We start from the raw sequence: 18,648 nt of genomic DNA, 5'->3' as shown, positions 1-18,648 counted from the left end.
CACCTAAATACTTGCATGTGATCAAAGTGGGGGAAAGGTACTCAACATACAATCTAAACATAATATTGTTGACCTTTCCAAGTCGAACTCCAGATAGCTGCGTCCCAAATAACTATTCCACTGCTGCTATATATAGCGGCCTCACAAAGCCTGAAAGGCATGAATACAAAAGCAGTAGTTCCAAGATCCTCGGAAAAAAAACACATGAAGCTTTGCTTTGTAAAGTTTTATTGACAACCGTATCAACAAATCCAATTTCTACACGGAGTGGATGTACTTGATAGATGAGGTTTCCATTATCGAAAGGCTGCACTGCTGATGTTTTAACGTGAAGTGATCCTGCAGCCCCTATTTACTGGAAGCAGTGAAGTCAACCCCCATAAACACACGCGCAAGACCTTCCTCAAAAAAAGTGTCACAACTCATCCATGTAGCACAACCAACCATTACGCCACTAAAACAAGAAGCTCTCTTTCCTCACACTCACAGGTTGTGTGCTGCCTCTCGTAGCTCCATCAAGAAGACACAATGTTTATCTGCAGCAGCGACACAGAGTGAAATTCACTGCAGGGTAATAAGTGTGGGGCCATTTTTATTGTCGTGTCAATGAAAAATACTCACTCGGGTTGAAGGCAGTGGATGTTATTAACAAGACAGTCAGTGCCATGCGTTGCTTTGACGGACAGCGTTAAAACCACGCAGGTAATAGTGAGCGCACTAGTTTCAGTCTGTCCACAGTTTGCTTTGTCTCTCTTTGTGTGTGATTTGCACACCAGTGCATAGTTACAAAAGGAGACCTCAAATAGGCAACCCAGCATTCAAATACACAAAACACGAACACTAGAAATACTTCCATGTCTGCACACAGACACTCTTACAAACTGGCATGGTCTAAAAATGACGTACATACATAAAAATGATTAAAAACAGATAAAACCACAGTGAACAGAGCTGTTGATGTCTGCCACTGACAGGAGAAACAGGTGATATCATGTCTTGATACGTCTTATAAATGTCCAGCTCTCACTGTGATGTTGTTCCTATGTTGCCCCTTTATTTCCTCGACATCCAGTCTCTCAAGAGTCTCGGGCAAATCTCTAAATTATCTTCTCCTGCACAAATCAGCTTTTACTCCCTCTTGTGAACCGCTTGTCATCACAATCAGCTGTCCCGCCTGGGTTTCCACCAACAGTCCTCCGCGTCTCACTGACTTTGGCAGACCGTGGAGCCACCCTTGGCCCCTGCAGCGGCCTTCTTGCGTCTCTTGTTGAGCAGCGGGTTGCTGGAGGTGTCGAGATCTTTGATCTTAACCTGGTCATAGTCCACACGCATGGTCGCTAAAGCGCTGGTCATCTCTTCCTGTGAGAGACAGGGCACAGCGTGTTAGTTCAGTGAAGAGTGCAGCGATGATACGATACAGGGCAATAATATAATGTTGCAAGTAAACTTTTGTTGAACCCTATTCTCAACCTAGAAATTATTTAAACCGGGGCTTTAGGAGTTTTTAAAATATTGACTTTGCATCTTTTACCCCCTTTACATCAATAGATTTTAGCTAATCAGTGCAGACATGCAATAGTTTAACATTTTTGGAAATATTTTTGGAAATATGCTTATTCCCATTCTTGCAGAGTTAGATGAGAAGGTTGGTACCACTCTTACATTTGTACAGTAAACATGTAGCTGGTGCCAGCAGCTGGTTAGCTTAGCTTAGCATTAAGACTGGAACCGGAGGGAAAGAGCTAGCATAGCTCTGTTCAAAGGTAATAAGATCAACCTACCAGCACCAAATGGTCAGGTTGCCGTTTTATGGGTCTATGGTCCTGGCATAGACATTGTCCGGCACATAACCCCTCGTAAAAAAACACAACTTTGCATTTTTACACACCAGCTTTAGGGGTGCTGGTAGGTGTTTTTTATTACCCTTGGACAACAGTTTCCGGTCTTTATGTAACACTAAGATAGCCGACTGCTGGCTTTAACCTTGACATACAGACATGAGAGTCTCGAAAAGCCAATAAGCTTGCTTCCCAAAATGTCAAAGTCCTCCTATTTCACTAACGGATTGGAAGTGCAGGTAAAAATAACCAAAAGTGGACAATGTAGAGAGAAACTGAACACTTTTATGAGTTTGGGAAAGATCAAACCATCACTGTCCGGGGACAAGAGAAGACTGGTCTGCAAACTGGAGCTGAGAGCTCCAGCGCTGGAAACGTGAACCCTCAAACACTTCATCCTTTATGGTTCATGATTTGAAGCCACTTGTCAGTCGTGTCAGTCTACTTATGTAGAACGTTTTTGTGCTTTTTGAGAAGTGGTCGCTCAGGAGTGCAATCCGTGAAATGTTTTGCACAACGTAGAATGAACAGAGGCGTATTGTGTCCCTATCTTTTTGAGGAAATGTTCTTTTCATAGCATATCGCTTCAAACCTTCTCATTCGCCTGTTGCCATTCTCTCCATGATGTTCACTCACATTTACAGCCACTGCAGAAATATGCCATTGCACAACTGTGCAGTACATTACATACAGTACATTACATACAGTACTGTGCATTAAGCCCACGGTGACTTGATAAGAGCAAACAGCGTTCTTGTTCTGTAAACACATTGCTTTGCGTAAATCTAGAAACAGAATTGGAAAAAAAAAACCACCACAGGGCAGCTAAGATCCTTTGTGTTTAAATGTGTGTGTTAAACAAAAACTGTATGTGTGTGTGTTAAATGTTAGTTACGATGAACTAACTCATGGTACAAACAAGACTGTGACCACTGCCTCCCCCTATTGGCTATCGGGGGACCATCAAGATGTCGATACATAAAAAAAAGTCCAAGGTTTGAAGCATTTTAATTTGTTTCATTGACTGAAGGGTGTAAAAGAATTAAATAAAATTAGCAATTTTCCTTTGCTGGCTTTCATGTGGTAATCATTATAATCACTGGAGGGGCAATCCCACTTTTTTACACACGAAAATCAGTTTCCCAGTCATATAGAGTACTACTTAGCCTGTGAAAACGGTTGTATACTGTATGGCTTCTGTGGTTCTGGACGAGTTTTGTAAAAGCTGAGAAAATGACCCCGATGATGTCATAGTGATGTCATCAGGGGGTATCTCAGTTTGGGCTTGGAGACTCCAAATTTTAACAAAGAGTATCACAAACTGAGGGAGAGGAGTTTGAAGCATATGGGTATTTACCAGGCATGCATATAAGATGCTCTTGAATTGCATTCTGGGAAACGTAGGATCTAGCACTTTCAGAGCTTGCCCCTTACTAGAGACTAAAAGTCAGGATACCTCGGCCTCTGCCCCATTGATTTTGACTATTCTTTTTTTAATCTGTCTCTCACTACTCCCTACATTTACAGATGTGTAATACTGAAATGCTGGAGTGGCCCTGTAACACTGGGGACAAGCTAAAGCTTTGAGTTTAGAGGTTGTAATGTGAATATGTGACCAGAGGGGGTCAGTGTTGTTGTGCTTCTGACCTTCACATCTTCCCACAGCTCTCTGTCCTCAGTCAGCACCCGGGTGGTGTGGAGCGGAGTGGAGGGAACCACCATAGACTTCTGCAGAGGGCATAAAAACGCAGGTGTAGATACGAGCAAACAGATGCGCAGACAAACATGAAGCAGTACAGGAAGTATACAATGTCTATCTGTACTTGACCCACAGATTCTTACATTAATCCAGGGGAGGTTCATGAATTGAGTGATGGTCATTCTCTCATTAGGGTCCGTCTTCAGTAGCTCATGGATCAAATTTTTGGCTGGAAGAGCAAAGGCAATGCAAAGATAATTACATTATCAGCAGCAGAACACATACATGCCTAATTGTGTGTCTTGTGGAGCTTTTCAAGGACTCAGGGACAGACTGGCCTACGTTCACAGCGAATGGCATTACTTGAGAGAAAAGAGTGAGACTGAGTGAAAAAATAGAAAAATGACAGCGTGTGCAAAGCATCATGCACTGTCATCGCAGTTGGTTAGGAGGACAACACCAGCTGCATGACGTGTCTTGAGTTATCTGTCTCTGACGTCTCATAGAGCGTTTGTTGTATTTCTTTAGAAGTAAAACTGAAGGAAAAGCAGCAGGAAATAAAGCCAGTGAGTGCTGGAGATGAGCCATTGTGACCTGCAGGGCAGCAGACAGAGACACCATAGTTTACCTTAACCATAGTTGGAAAATATTGTGTCTTTAAAGAGACTGCACTTAGGTAAGGACACGAGAAGCTAAAAGGTGTAGACGTAAACTGAAGCTGTCTAAAAGCAAAGTGCAGTACTTCATCCACATGATGTGATATTTTCATAAATGTGTGGTTGAAGATATAAGTTAAACATTCCATTGATAGCAGGTTGTATTCTGGAAAATGTTTTTGAAAAACTACATTTTCAGGGCTAGAAATGGAGAGAAAAACAAATGTTTAATTGTGAGTGTGGACAGGGCCTGTGTGTGTGTTTTTTGGAGAGGGGGCTTCACACCTTCCTGTGACACCTCAGCCCACTCTGGGTTGGGGAATTCATACTGCCCCATCCGGATCCTCTTCTTCATCCCCGGAGAAATGGCCTGGCCGGTGTTGGAGTAAAACGGAGGGAAGCCACACAGCCTACAGAGACAAACGGGTTGAGACAGACTACCTTTAAAATCTTGAACGCTTTGTTTAAAGGCATCCAGGCCCCCGACCCAACCCCACATCCATTACTCACAGGATGTACATGATGACGCCCAGAGACCACATGTCACATGACTTGTCATATTTCTCCGGACCCAAAACCTCAGGAGCTTATCATTGACAAAACATGAACACAAAGAAATAGATTAAAAAATATATAATGGCGATCAGTGGCAAAAAATATTGTATGTTGTATTTCTTATCAAAAAATAAATAAATAATAGAAATACCATATACAGAATACATGACAATGTTTCCAAGCCTTCCCTCAAACAGTTCACATGTCAGGAAAAAAAGAAAATCTTTTAAAAACAAGATAAAGCAACATACCCACGTAGTACGGTGTATAACAGGGGGTCTGCAGAGGGTTGTGTAGCGTCGTCTCCTTAGCAAAGCCAAAGTCTGTTAATTTGAGGACCCCATTTCTTTCTTTAAGGGTGTACAGCAGGTTCTCTGGCTGGTTAGGAGGCAGAGGAAGAACAAAACAATATCACAAAATGTTCTTTAATGACCCAGAACGGATCACGTTCTTCATGATTTCGGTGGTGGTCTTGACTCTTGATCGCTCTGCACCTTGATGTCTCTGTGCGCGATGTTAATGTGGTGGAGATACTCAATGGCCGTGCCGATGTCCTTCATGATCTCAGAAGCCTCTGGGAGGAAAAGAGGAGAACATACTCTCAAACCAGAAGCAATTCTAGTATCACACAACAAAAGATACCAATAAAACAGGGATCAGAAAGGAACATATATATAACTCTCTGTCAAATGTTATCCAAGATGGCTGCCTTATATCGTTCTTCTCTGTTAATAACGGTTTATTCTCTCTCACATCAGTCCATCAGTCCTCACCTTTCTCAGTGAAGGCCTGGTCTCCTCTGGCCTGGATTCGGCTGAACAGCTCTCCTCCCTCCATACTGGAGACACACGTACACACACATTTACAAAATGTACAAATGACGATCCAGGGCATAATGTCGTCTCTGTATCACAGATATCAACCTTGAATAAAGTAATAATCTTCTTTTCTCATTTTGATATTTTCGCCTTCTGTAGAAAAAAAATGTAGGAAGAACATTTTTCAAATTGTTAAATGCTCTCCATATTTGAATTTAAGTCTTTCATTGAGGGCAAATCACTGTCAATATCCATGAGCACAAATTAGATCATTTGTGTGTGTGTGTAGAGGTCCTGCATGTGCAACTCAAACAGCCGCACATTGTACTTTTTACTACATCTCAGAGGAAAATATTAATTTCTCTGACAGCTTGTTAACTTTTCAGACTGTAGAGGCTGATGAAATACAAAGTATGTACATAGCATTTTAAAATACAATTATTCAATGGGTTAGGAACCCCTGTTTGTATATTAACTGTTTGCTAAGTGAGTTCCCAAACTTAAATCACTGAATTAGTTGATGAAAAATGATTGATCCTTCACTGCACTAAAAGTACTAGTACCATACTGATGAAACAATCCACTACGAGTAAAAGTCCTGCATTCAAAACCTTAGTCAAGTATGTTATTATCAGCAAAATGTACTTAAAGTACCGAAAGTAAAAGTACCCGTGCATTAAAATGTTCCCTGTCAGTGTTTTACAATGATATCCGATGTACCTCCTTTATATACTGTTGGTTAGTTTAATCTACAGCAATGCATCGTATTCTATAAGATCATTGTATGTTTGTAGTGTCAGTAAAGCACATTATTTACGTCTGAGATGGAGAGGAGTGGTGTTGAGAGGCGGATTGAAAGCCACCTTTATACCGCCACCTAGCGTCTGTGTCAGGAGTGATATACGGCCAATCCAAAGACGAGGATTGTAACCAATTCAATTTAGTGATACAATGGGGACGGGGTCTGCCCACTTACTGTCAAAAAGAAAAAAACACGCGCGCGGATCTCATTTGTGCTCGTGGATATTGACTGTGATTTGCCCTCATACATTTCTACTTACATCATGTAGTGCAAGACACTGGGAACCGGTAATGCATCTGCACTAAGCACCACAGTCACAGTGTAACAGGTGAACTTCACAGGTGCAAAGTACACTGAAGGTGATTTTGAAACGATCAGCTGACATAACTACAGCAGTGACATTTTATTGGCCATACACAATTCCAAGTAACTATCGTGAAATCGTCCCCACAGTTAGTTTGAGAAAACACGATATCTTACGTATACACAGTTTTACACTGTGAGCCAGTGGGTTGGTTTTCAGTGGAAATCTGTTGAACACTTTCACCGAAAGCTTTCAGTTTCAGAAATGATGCGTGAAAGTGAAAGTAGAAAAAAACAGAGTGCAAAACCGAACCGAAATACGGAAGAAAGGAAAAGTACCAAAATATTCTTATCTACGGGATTTTGTAAAATTATGTTTTTCATCATTTTAACAGTAATATGGCTGCTTTGTCTCCTCTGTAGTCTCATTCATAGCTGTTTTATAACAAAATAATTTGTTTAGCAATAATAAACTGTATAACAATACAATAACTGAGGAATGGTGAGACCTATGACCTAACCCTTTTAAAGTTCAGACAGTTTCAGAATCACGACCACTCATCAAACGGCTCTCACTGATGCCGGAGACTCTCCGCTCCGGTCCTCAGACAAATGTTATCTATGGTTGGGACTTACAGGCCTGAAAAGACAATACTACGTCACCATGGAGTCATGGTACAAGTTCTAATTTGATAACAATACAACAGAAAATGTATATTTTACACGTGGTTTACTAAGAGTGCGGCAGCGTAAAAACGCATTGGAGGCCGCGTAAAAACGCATTTGGAGACCGCGTAAAAACGCATTTGGAGACCGCATATACTACTACGATAAACCATGTGTCGGAAATTCGAACTATAGTTTATTTATGTCGATGTATGGTTAGCTATATCATATTTAACCATTATCAACTTTCACAGATTCTTGAAAATTCTCATGAACCAGACTTTGGTCTTGATAATCTGTCCCAGTTACCTCAGTCACGGATTCAATTGCAGTTTTGAAAACTTTCCCAGAGGGCCATCTGATAAATCTGCATATCCCTGGCTTCGTAATTTCATTGGCTATGTGGAGCCTGAGTTTGAACAGGATCTGTTGCGATTGGCTCGAGCTATACCCAAAGAAGAGAGGCAGGCATTGTCTTTCAAAGCGGACTCTCGTTGGCTGTTCCAGACTGTGGCCGGGCTATAGAAGCTCCTATTGGGTCAAATAAGGTGTCAATCTAACCGGCGGAATGCAGGCTCCATTTTGTGGTGAAAATCTCCGCTCTGTTTACATGAAAAGTGAAATTATGCCCGAAATATGATCGCGAGTTATCATATCTGCTGGCTAATTTGAAATGATGCAACAGCCCCCCGTGGGTCTTTATGGACGTACTAATGTGTTTTGGACTAAATCTTTTACTGGATTCGATCGAGTGGACCCTTAGCCACCTAGCAAGACCGTTTTTGCTGGACTAGCATGCACGAGGGGCACGTTATGGATCATAATCGGTGAGTCACGGCGATATTTTATCGGCTATTTTTGGAGTGCTTGTTTGACAGAGACGTTAACTGTACCTGCTGTTGTTGTTGAATCTTGAAATGGTTTGCATAAATCTAATTACAAGAACCGTAGCTTTCTAATGAGATATCACATTATACTCATCGTTACAGGGCAGTTGTGTGCATAACACAAATATGCAGTTATCACTCTGACGGCCCGCGGGTCAGAGTGGGATGAGGTTTTAAGTAAGAGCGTACTTATTGTGGTTCCTAACACACACAGATGAACAGATGGACCAGGGGTCACCAACCTTTTTTAAACTGAGAGCTACTTCAAGGGTCCGAGTAGTACGAAGGGCTACTTGTTTGATACAAACTTCCTGAATAACAAAGTTGCACAGATCACCTTTTAATAATAATAATAATATGTGTGAAGAGACTGTCTGATCACATGTCAATGTTAATTATTCCTCACAATAATTATTAACAATGATTTCCACGACATGATGGTAGGAAACACAGATATATTTAAACATGTATTTCTCTTGTTCTGTTTCAACATTTGAAAGTCAGAGGTATCACATCTCTGATATTTTTGTAAATATCTTTCTTGACAGTTTTGTATGAATAAGCACATTTGTAGCATTTGGTTCAAAATCACACCTGTTGTATTTTTGTAAAAAATTATCACTTCTAACATTTTTTATGAAAATCATCAACTGTCAAATCTTCAAATCATGTCTCGTTTGTACTAACCACCACTTTTGTAACATTTTTGAACAAATCATGATCAACAAATCAACTCTGTCCCATGTTTATACAAATCATCAGTTATGAACATCCTGTGTTGTTTGGCTTTGGAGCGGATGCCATTTATGATCTTCACGACAGGAGTCATCACGTGATCAAAGCCGGTTACTTTTTGCACATAGCGCCTGCTGGTGAAGGATCCAGTGGTAATGTAGACATTTTGGGAAGTCTGGGTCACCTTTGCATTGCGCAATGAAGCCTGCATGCCGGCCCGTCATCGCGGGAGCCCCGTTTGTTGTCACCGACACCAGCTTGTCTGATGGTACCTTTGTCTCCACGAAGAAACTAGTAAACAGTCTGGTCTATAGCCGAGGGGGGATCCAACCCTCCGAGGCGCGCGAGAATCTTCGGGCGCCCGCGTTCAAACCTCTAGTCTGGGCCTTTTCGGTCGGATTGCGTTGCCTCGCCTCTACCCCCGCCACCCCTGAGTTGTTGCCCCGCGGACTGTTCCGAGGATTTACGGATCTGACGACGGGGTGCGCTCGCGGCGCGCGTCCGGCGCCAACGGGAAGCGCCCGCCATTCAGAACCTGAAAACCCAGTGCGGCGCGGCAGCCTCTTCCTGGCTGTCCGCCGTGCGCCTCTGGGTCCCAACTCTCTTATGACGAAATATTGTCATTTTAAAATCAACATTCATGTAAGCGTTTTTGATTAAAAATGAACAGCAACTAAAATGTTTAAACGGAGCTCGTGATTAATACTATTTTTAGAACATGCCTTGCGGGCGATAGATGAAAGAGAAGTCTATATGTGAATTGACTGTACCGCCGTCCTCCTCTGACCCTTGCTCACACAGGAAGCAGTGAGTGAATACTGAGAGCACACACACACACACACACACACACACACACATACATACAGTACAATGCAAAGAGAAGTTAATCACTATCTAAAATCCCCTTGAAGTTACAGAGGACGGTGTCATTTCTCTGCTGTCAGCCTCTGTGGTTTCTTTCTGTTCCACTGAATTATTCTGCTTTTTTTCCATTCACAAGTGAGCGGCAATAAAAGGAACAAAGTTCAGCTAAATGTATACACGTCAAAGCTCGCTCGCGCTCTCTCTCTCTCCGTCTCTCTCTCTCTCTCTCTCTCTCTATATATATCTCACCATCAGTGCAGGCGTCTTCAGGCCTTATGACGGACCTCTAACATGCTCCCAGTGGCACAAAGCTTCTGCTTAAGGCTCGAATTTGCGTGAAAACATAAGAACATATTATATACTGTATATTGGAAAAATTACTTTCTGACAGAACTTTCCAGAGAGTGGCTTTAGTTGAGTCCTGTAATACGCAGATTATTTTCTTGAGACAAAACAAACCTGCTGTGAAAACTGAAGCAACAGTTTCAGTCTGATGTGTATATAAAGATGTGATTCGACGATCACACAAAGTGTGTTGATTTGTACCAGCGGCCTCTTGTTCAAATAAATATGTCGGGTCACACGTCTGTAGTCGCTACGGAGCTTGTGTTCTTTATTCATCGCAAAGCAAATGCAAATATTCCAGTGGAAACCTGTGGAATCTGAGCAGAGTCATTGTAACTTCCCATTGTCTGGGCAACGTTTGTTTGAAAGAGGTTTGTTGAATAACTCCCCATCATCCTCCTTTTTAAGATCTGTGCTCCGCAGGGCAGATCAGAGAGAGCAGAGCTGTGATTTAGGAGGCACTGTAGTCACTGTAAGGCTTAAGTTTGAGCCTGATAATAAAATAGCTCACTAACTCATCACTGCCCAATTTAAATCATTTGTCTAATCAATTCTTTTATGACACAGGAGAATTGAATCATTATTTATATCACCAAATATGGAGACATAAGGGAATAGATCGTTGTCAGGCGCGTGAGTGTGAGAGCGTGTAAGCTGATGGGTAGAGTGGTGAAATGTGAGTCCTACCACTCCATGATGATGAGCAGGCACTTCTTTCCCTGATGCATGTTTTCATACAGGCTGATGATGCGAACAATATACGGTCCTCCTGATACTCGCCAGTGGAGCTCCACCTCTCGTCTGGCTTTGGGGCTGTCGTAGAGAATCTGGGAGACACAGAGATGTGATATGATGAATATGCATTTAATTACAGGAATATATTCATTTATATTGCTAGATTCAACGCTGGTTCAATATTGTCGTTGATCGACTTGCAGTGGAATCCCATCACGTTTATGTAATCGTCAAAATTCACGTTTCAGAGCAAACTCTAATTAAACAACTCACAAAATTCACGTTTTTGCTTTACATTTATGAAGCTTTTGGTCTCATGTAAATTTAACAGAAAATCAATCTGCAACAACTTTGATTGATCAATTAATTGTTTGAGTCATTTCATTTTCTTTCCTCGTTCCCGCTTCTCGAGTGTGAGGATTTGCTGCGTCTCTCTGTTCTATGACTGTAAATTCAATATCTTTGGCTTTGGGACTGTTGGTTGGACAAAGCAAGCAGTTTGAAGGTGTCACTTTTGGCTTTAGGAAACTGTAATGAATATTTTATTGTACAAACAATTCATGGGTCAATCAAGAAAATAACAGGTGGTTCAATCGATGATGAAAATGATTGATAATTGCAGCGCGCTAATGTTAATATCAGAAAGAATCATTGTTAATGTTGTAATGATAATGTCAACACTATCACCGAGACCTAAAACAGCATGTCAAATATTATAATCATTTGGTCAAAACAATTATATTTCATTTATTCATACTTTTTTGTGACCTATACCATCAATGTAGTCGTACGTGGTTCAATATTAATTACTTTTTTTGTTTTAGTTGGTGAAAAGTGAGCCTCAATAGTGTAGACCCAGTAACATTAATGCAACTGACTGTCTCCACTGACCCACTAAGTGTAGGACAAACACAATCCGTAAGGCAGCCTGGTCAGGATGTGCGTTTGACATAAGCACGCACACATGCACACATGCACACACGCACACATGCACCAGCAGGTGGACCTTGACATAGCACACATCTTCAGTCAGGGTGTATTTTTGGATGTGACAGGAATGGAGTGATCTCCTGCTGTTCACAAGGCTTGAGCCTGGAGTACATGACACACAGAGAGGCTGACTCACTGACGTACAAAACACACGCACACATGCACACACACACAAAACCGTGTTCTCTAACAGGTGACTTTAAACTTCTCAAAATGTGAAAAGAACATTGTGTTTGAGCTCGCTAACGTCAAAGAGGAAGTGAGGGCCGTGTGCTTCGGAGCAGCAGCGTGTTGAAAGTAGAAGTTGAGGGTTTCCGGTGACATATTCGTCTGATCTACAGCTACGCGTGTCCTATATTGTAAAGCAGGTTTGTGTCTGCTGTATCATTTGAAGCTTTACGACTTTAATCAGAGCAGATAGCATGTGAGCTGCTTTCCTTAATTTCCTGCATTGAACCAGAGTTGGCTCCAATAAAAGAGGACTGTATTGGATTAAATACATAAATAAAACATGGGGGGGAGGACAACGAGACGATTAAGAGAATGAGACAGACAGTTAATCTTCTGATGGACTCTTTTCTCATGTGAGGCCGTATCATGACGACTAAACACACGCTTGTCCCTGATCGTGCTATAAACCAATCAACCACATCCTCACACAATCAGATCTCTGTGCATAGACCACACTGAGACACACACACCATGACCTGATAATGCCCACTGAGTTTAACAGCCCCCCCCCCCCCCCCCCACACACACACACACACACTTATATGGCTCCAGCATGTTTACACTCTCTCACATATTAGTGGCTTAGAGAGTCCTGATCTCTCTGTCTTGATAAAAAGGTGATTTATCTTTACAACTTCTACCAATAAATCGCTGCTCATGAAGTCTACAACAGAGTGGTATACAGTTCATCAATGAGTGTTAACATTCGATCAAATGTTAACATGTTAGCATGCTAACTTTTGCTAATTAGCTCTAAACTGCAAAATGCAAATGAGGCTCAAGGGAAAGGGAATTATAATTCCAGGTATTTAATCCTAAACCAGAGTATTGGAAGAAAACTAAATGGACCCGATGAGAAGTGAAGGGATCACTAAAGTTATTACAATTCATCCAAAGGGCAACATGAACGTCAACCTCATGATGGCACGAGAGGAAAAGTCAGGGGATCAAAATATATCTTCAACCAGAACGGATCTTTCGTTGCATTCATTCACGACAACCTCATGGATCTTCAGTCCTGCAGCATGTTTCCTCCATGCTACCGTCAAAGCGGGTAATAAGCTTGAATTGCGCACATCGAGCAGTGGCCTGGAGCGAACCTGCGTAAGATCTGATTGTGGTTTTGATACACCAGATCTCTTCCATGAAGAGCTTATCAAACTATTGAGAATTTCTATGACAGTTTGGTGTCAGAGGAAACCCAGATGTGTCACAATCATGCCAAAGGCCTGACCACAGTGGTGAACACAAACAAACACATGAACTGTGAATTGGATTGCCGGTACACAAACTTGCGGCTTGTACAGCTTTCCGCACGCTAAGCTGGAAGGCACTGCAGGCGCTAAGATGGAATGATCAGCGGCCAAATACGTGCCCCCAAAGGTATTAACAGTTAATGGGGGTGCTCAAGAGGACTGCCGCGCAGCACGGGGCTCTCCCAGGTCCTCCCTCCTCCAGGGAGTCAGACAAATCCAAGTTAAAAGAATCCTGATGACTTTAACTCAATGACATTAACAGGATGGCTCCCCTCCAGCTCTGCTGCAAAGTAGATTACATCGTTACCACCCATCCACTACGTTTAGCGCTGAGATCAACACTTAATTAAAAAGCTAGTGAGCTGGTCAACTCTCCTCAGTCACAAACACTCTCGGTTATTTCCTTTTGCTCTCTTTTTGCCTTGAGATTAAAAAAATACAGAGAAGTGGTGAATTAGCTTGAATGGTAATGAAGTGAAATAAAAACTCTATCAGGTACTTAGTCCAGTACAATCCACGAGCAAACAAACACACACAGACGCCAGTAAGGGCTATTATAGAGAAGGCGTATTGTGATTTTACGAGTGTTTCATTTGTCATCTCTCAAAGCCTTTTAAGGGATCAAAGTTGTTTCAGACGCTGAGAGTGGTGGGTTTGTGGAGCTACCACAAAGCTGGGGTCACCCTGGCCGGCTATAGCTTTCTCTGGTGGAATCTGAGGTCTGTCGAGCACCAGGCGATGCTTCTATGGATGCAGTCAGCAGTTACATGACTACACAGCAAACCGTTTTCACAGATTAACACACCTTCGCTATATAGCCAGCAAGAAGTTTCTACTATGACTTTTTATATATATATATATATATATATATATATATATCTTTCTCTCCGCTGTCATTTCTAAACCGTGTTCTTCTCCCTCTCTGACATGACACTATGGGGCATCCTATCCCTCTTGCTCTTTTTCATCTCTTGATGTTGAGTCCCTATTGTCTGCTGCAGTTCACTCTCTTTCTCATCCTCTGTTTCTCTATCTGTCCCAGAGTCTGGTTCTACAGCTCCGCTCTGCTTGTGCCACTGCTGCCCGTTTTTGGCAGCTCAGATCCAGATGGATTACTGTAAGCCAGTAAATCTCTCAGAGTCTGTACCAAAGTGGTGACAGCCTGACGACCCGAGCTTGTGTGCCTCTAAAGGGGGCATGCTCAAGTTTCCATTGCCCCCAGAACAAGGTGCCACTGTCAAAATCTACGTGCCCCCATGAAGCAACATATCATGGCACATGGCTGGGTGACCACGCGGCCTTTAACTTGCATCTGATATACAGTGATCGGCTGAGATTCACGCTCAACCTGTCCATATGTAGAGCATGTGAGCTCAGTGGGCAACATGCTCGGTACATTTCAAATCCAAATCTGAAAGCAGAGCCCAGACATGCTTGTACACCAGTCATAGTCTTGATATGAGCGTAGGGCTCTGGACAAAGTGACACAAAGAGGAGTTTTGTTTGTCACTTGTGGGAGAAAAAATGTGTTTGTGTAAAATCATATCCATAATTTCAAATGTAGTCATGTATATTCACATCACTGAGGCCGGGTATTTGTGCTCTTTTGGCCGCCTCAACTTTGTAACAGTTTAACAGCTTCAGTGTTTGTCCTGTATGTCTGTGACAGAAATGTGACTTCAATAAAGGGCCAATGTTTTTGCATCTGAGCTACAGACTCACTAGTAAACTCACTTTTATATAATTTACAAACGTTTCTATTTGAAAGCTAAATGCTCAGACTATCCCTCTGCTCTATTACATGCTGCACTATTCCAAAAATGATTGACAGCTCAAAAACAACTTAAAACAAAGTGAAACCATTTCTCAAGCGGGATCATTTGGCACACACAAGTCTTCCATAATGCTGTAAGTGACCTACACTACACTGAATCTAACTTTGTGCTGACTGGGCAAGTTGAAGTTTACTTATGGGGAGTGTAAACAGAGCTGAAGGGGTCTATTGTCTACTTCCCTGTTGATAACACAAACGTGTGTCAGGTGACTTCAGTACCTTCAGTGCGCACCTCTCTCCAGTCTTCTTGTTGAAGCACTGAAGAACTTTTCCGTTGATCCCTAAACCCAGAACCTGACTGGAGATCTTATACTCGTCCGTCACCGCGTTGCGCTTTATCTCCACTTTGGGATAATCGGGCAAGGCGAAGTGTGTGGACTCGCCGCCCGGGTCCTCTCTGTCAGTTGCGGGGGGAGCGGTCTGCTGCAGCTTCGGTTCGTCGACCGGGGAGTCCGGCTCTGCCTCAGCCTTTGGCGCTTGCAGCGGCTTCTCATTTCCGTTTCCATTTTGCAGCATATTTGACACCGGCTTCTTGTCACCAGCGGTACTCCGGAGTAGAAAAAGCGCGAGTAATTCACCAAAGTGACGCGATGACGCCCGCTGCCCTCCGGTAATTGCGCAAAGGTGAGAGGAATCCTTGAGCACCGCTGGCGCGTCTGGTTGTCCTGGGCACCGCAGCCACTGTATGGACTGGGCACTGGACTCCACACACTAATTCCTCTGTGTCTAAAATAAATAGTTTATAAAACAAATTACATTCGCTTAAACTGCCCAATAGCTAGTTTTCTCTCTGAACTTTAATACCCGCAAATTTTCAAAAATAACTATTCTTTCAACCGGTCAAAGCTGATCTCTTCAGAGAAATCCGAATATTTTTTAGATTTTCTGAATGTCACAAAAATTTAATTCCAGTAAGAGAAGTCTTTAACAGACAGAAGTGTGACGATATTCTGCTGATCTCAGCTTCCCGGTGATCTGGAGTCCTTTGGTAGTGGTCACATGGCCAGTCACTGTCACCGTTTGTTTAAGCACCACCCTCCTACAGTTAAGTCATATTTCCCATCTATGAGGAAGCCTTAAAGGAGCAGGACGTATATTCAGTTCAGTGTCCAGTGAGCACTGTGGAGAACAAGTGAAGCTGGGAGGAGAGTTGATTTATAGCAAACCACTGGAACAGGATCCCTCTAACCTCAATCACAGTAAATCATTTAACAATATTACACTCATAAGGCATTATGAAAAACAGTTTATTACACAGTGTGGATACAACAGATGCTTTGTTTTTTTTCTTGTGTTTGTCAGAATTTAGTAGTCCAGTGCGCAGATGAGGGCTACTCCCCGTTTGATCCAGTGCCTCTGGCTGATATCTGTAGGCAGTTCCACAGCCATCACATAGTTGGTGGAATGACCGGTTGAAGATAAAGTCCCTACAAAGGCACACAAAGCAGTTCAGTGCATTTGACAAAGCATTTCACAAAGCATTTGAGTTGTTTGTATTTTCTATCACAGCACTGAGTTCAGTGTTTCTAACCAGTCTACCATGCCAGCACACGAGGTGTTGGCTACTGTGCTGTGGGTGGAAAATACAGAGCTGCACTTTCAGACGCTTTGTGAAACAAGACACTAACTGGAGTCTATTTTGGGTGAGTAATAAAACCACCAAAAGGGGATACACACAAACACTAGAGCGAGCAGAGCAACACCTATAGTCGCACTGAAGAACAGGGTTAATACAGCTCAGCAAAAGTTTTAGAGAATACATTTTTCTTGAATAAAAAAATTATTATTATAATTCCAGCGCGATCTAATCTAGCAAATAATATTATTTGTAGTACAGATGAATCCACTCAAGCTCAGATACTGTGTACTAACCAGCACGTGTGAGGGTCTTGTAGACGGGGCAGACATAGACCCCAGAGGTTGGAGGTTTGCGATTGGGTTTGGGGATCAGCCAGATGACGGGCATTTCTGTGTAGAGCTCCTTGGGCCTGGACTCGCTGAGTTGACCTGCTTCGTAATCCCAGCGAGCCCCTTCCAGGAATAGACCTTGGATGTAGCACCCTGCGTTTGGTTTCTCCGTTATCTCTGACGCTGACTTCACTATTACCTGAGGTAGAAGGGATTACAAAGGAAATGAGGAAGAGACTGGGTGACAGCCTGTATAAACCATTAATAGCAAATCTTCAAAGCAATGCTAATAAAAATTGACCATACGTGTCGATATTGATACAACATCAATTTAGACGGGTAAATATGTAGTGCTACACCCAAAATCTGTATGTTTTTAGCCAGTGGGGCTAAAGCTGTCAGCTTAATGTCAGACCTCAAAGTCAAATCCAATTGTGTCGATGGAGGTGCCGGAGCGACGGGCGTAATTCTGCAGGGTTCCTGTGAGAAAAGCCTGTGGGGAAAAGAAGCCGCTAATCCAGAAAACAGCTGGAATGCCATTATTGATCCATCTCTGCAGGTAATTGATCCTCTGAAGCAGGTCTGACACCCAGGAGGCCAGGGGCTTTAGAGACGGGTATGCCTGGAAGGAGAGAGAGACGCATTCCCAGTCAAAGAGCTATGTATTCTTAGAGAACAGAGGCTGGAACTATTAGAGCAGGACAGAAATGTCTCCAAAAGTTTATCAATATCTTGCACACTGAGATCACTCCCAAATGTCAAATGTTCAAGTCTCATCCCCAAATGCATCCACTAAAACACACAGATGGATGTCACAATATTATTCAGTTCAAGGCCCACTGCTGTATTCTGTACTGGCATTTTCAGTATGCCTTACCTAAAAAAATCCTCTATTTTGACTTAGTGTGTGCGAGTCAAGGTTTCACAATTATCCAGGGTGAGCCGTCCTGCCCACAGAATTGCTAAATGCATAAAAATATGAGACGGTAATTGTTTACAAATAAGGATTTTGAAATGAAGAGAATTCATTCACATAAACACAGCATTTTGTTGTGTGGGTTGTCTTCATCATGTTATGTTTAACAGTGGTTGTAACTAACATCTGAGCAATGGGCAGTGGTACCCACAAGAGAACCAGAAGGAGAATAACTGTTGTGTGTGTCTTGCCTTGGCTTTCCACATATCGGGCACCACATTGTTGAACAGGCTGTTGGCCATGAGCTCCAGTTCTGATGACATCACCACTAAACCCTTCAGAGCCTTCACAATATCACTGAGACTCTGAGAGATGACTGCCAGCAGTGTATTATATCTGAAAGACAAAAAGATACAAGGACCAGTTACTGAAGAACTAATGATTTAAACTGGCAATTCCTGATTCAGCACTCAGTCATTCATGTTTCCTACTATTTGCCAATTACAAGAGCATGTGCATCACTTGTGTTTGCTCATTTGATCAAGATGGGCAAAGACAAATACATAACAATTATATGTCATAAAGGGAAGTAAAAACGTAAGATAAATAT

At 42.4% G+C, this 18,648-nt stretch overlaps 2 protein-coding genes across 2 annotated transcripts in view; both read right to left on the bottom strand.

The window, feature by feature from the left end:
- Nucleotides 1-211: 211 nt before the first annotated feature.
- mapkapk3 (MAPK activated protein kinase 3) lies at nt 212-16,405 on the bottom strand. Its single transcript, XM_031844279.1, has 10 exons — nt 15,434-16,405; nt 10,856-10,995; nt 5,522-5,586; nt 5,243-5,322; nt 5,000-5,126; nt 4,704-4,779; nt 4,479-4,603; nt 3,681-3,766; nt 3,486-3,566; nt 212-1,359 (listed from the first exon to the last, which is right to left on the bottom strand). The coding sequence occupies exons 1-10, from the start codon at nt 15,728-15,730 to the stop codon at nt 1,204-1,206; spliced, it is 1,233 nt and encodes a 410-aa protein (XP_031700139.1). The 5' UTR covers nt 15,731-16,405; the 3' UTR covers nt 212-1,203.
- A 35-nt stretch (nt 16,406-16,440) lies between these two features.
- Nucleotides 16,441-18,648, bottom strand: part of dnah1 (dynein, axonemal, heavy chain 1) — a 29,633-nt gene continuing 27,425 nt past the window's right edge. The window contains exons 71-74 of the mRNA XM_031844292.1: nt 18,290-18,434; nt 17,538-17,744; nt 17,087-17,321; nt 16,441-16,641 (exon numbers count right to left, since the gene is read on the bottom strand). Coding sequence (XP_031700152.1) covers nt 16,520-16,641; nt 17,087-17,321; nt 17,538-17,744; nt 18,290-18,434 — 709 coding nt within the window. The 3' untranslated portion in view covers nt 16,441-16,519. The remainder of the gene's footprint in view (nt 16,642-17,086; nt 17,322-17,537; nt 17,745-18,289; nt 18,435-18,648) is intronic.

The sequence above is a fragment of the Anarrhichthys ocellatus genome, unplaced genomic scaffold (assembly GCF_004355925.1).
Source record: "Anarrhichthys ocellatus isolate YVR2014 unplaced genomic scaffold, GSC_Weel_1.0 scaffold1, whole genome shotgun sequence".
In the NCBI taxonomy this organism is placed as follows: Eukaryota; Metazoa; Chordata; class Actinopteri; order Perciformes; family Anarhichadidae; genus Anarrhichthys; species Anarrhichthys ocellatus.
The sequence above is the reverse complement of the archived record's forward strand: the minus strand, read 5'-3'. Positions and strand labels throughout refer to the sequence as shown.

Excerpts from the sequence above, each read along its gene's own strand:
- mapkapk3 (XM_031844279.1), bottom strand. The coding sequence starts at position 15,730 with ATGCTGCAAAATGGAAACGGAAATGAGAAGCCGCTGCAAGCGCCAAAG. Across the intron at positions 5,323-5,521 it reads CCAGGCCTTCACTGAGAAAG|AGGCTTCTGAGATCATGAAG; the intron begins GTGAGGACTGAT and ends TTTTCCTCCCAG. Across the intron at positions 4,604-4,703 it reads GGCGTCATCATGTACATCCT|GCTGTGTGGCTTCCCTCCGT; the intron begins GTGAGTAATGGA and ends TTGTCTCTGTAG.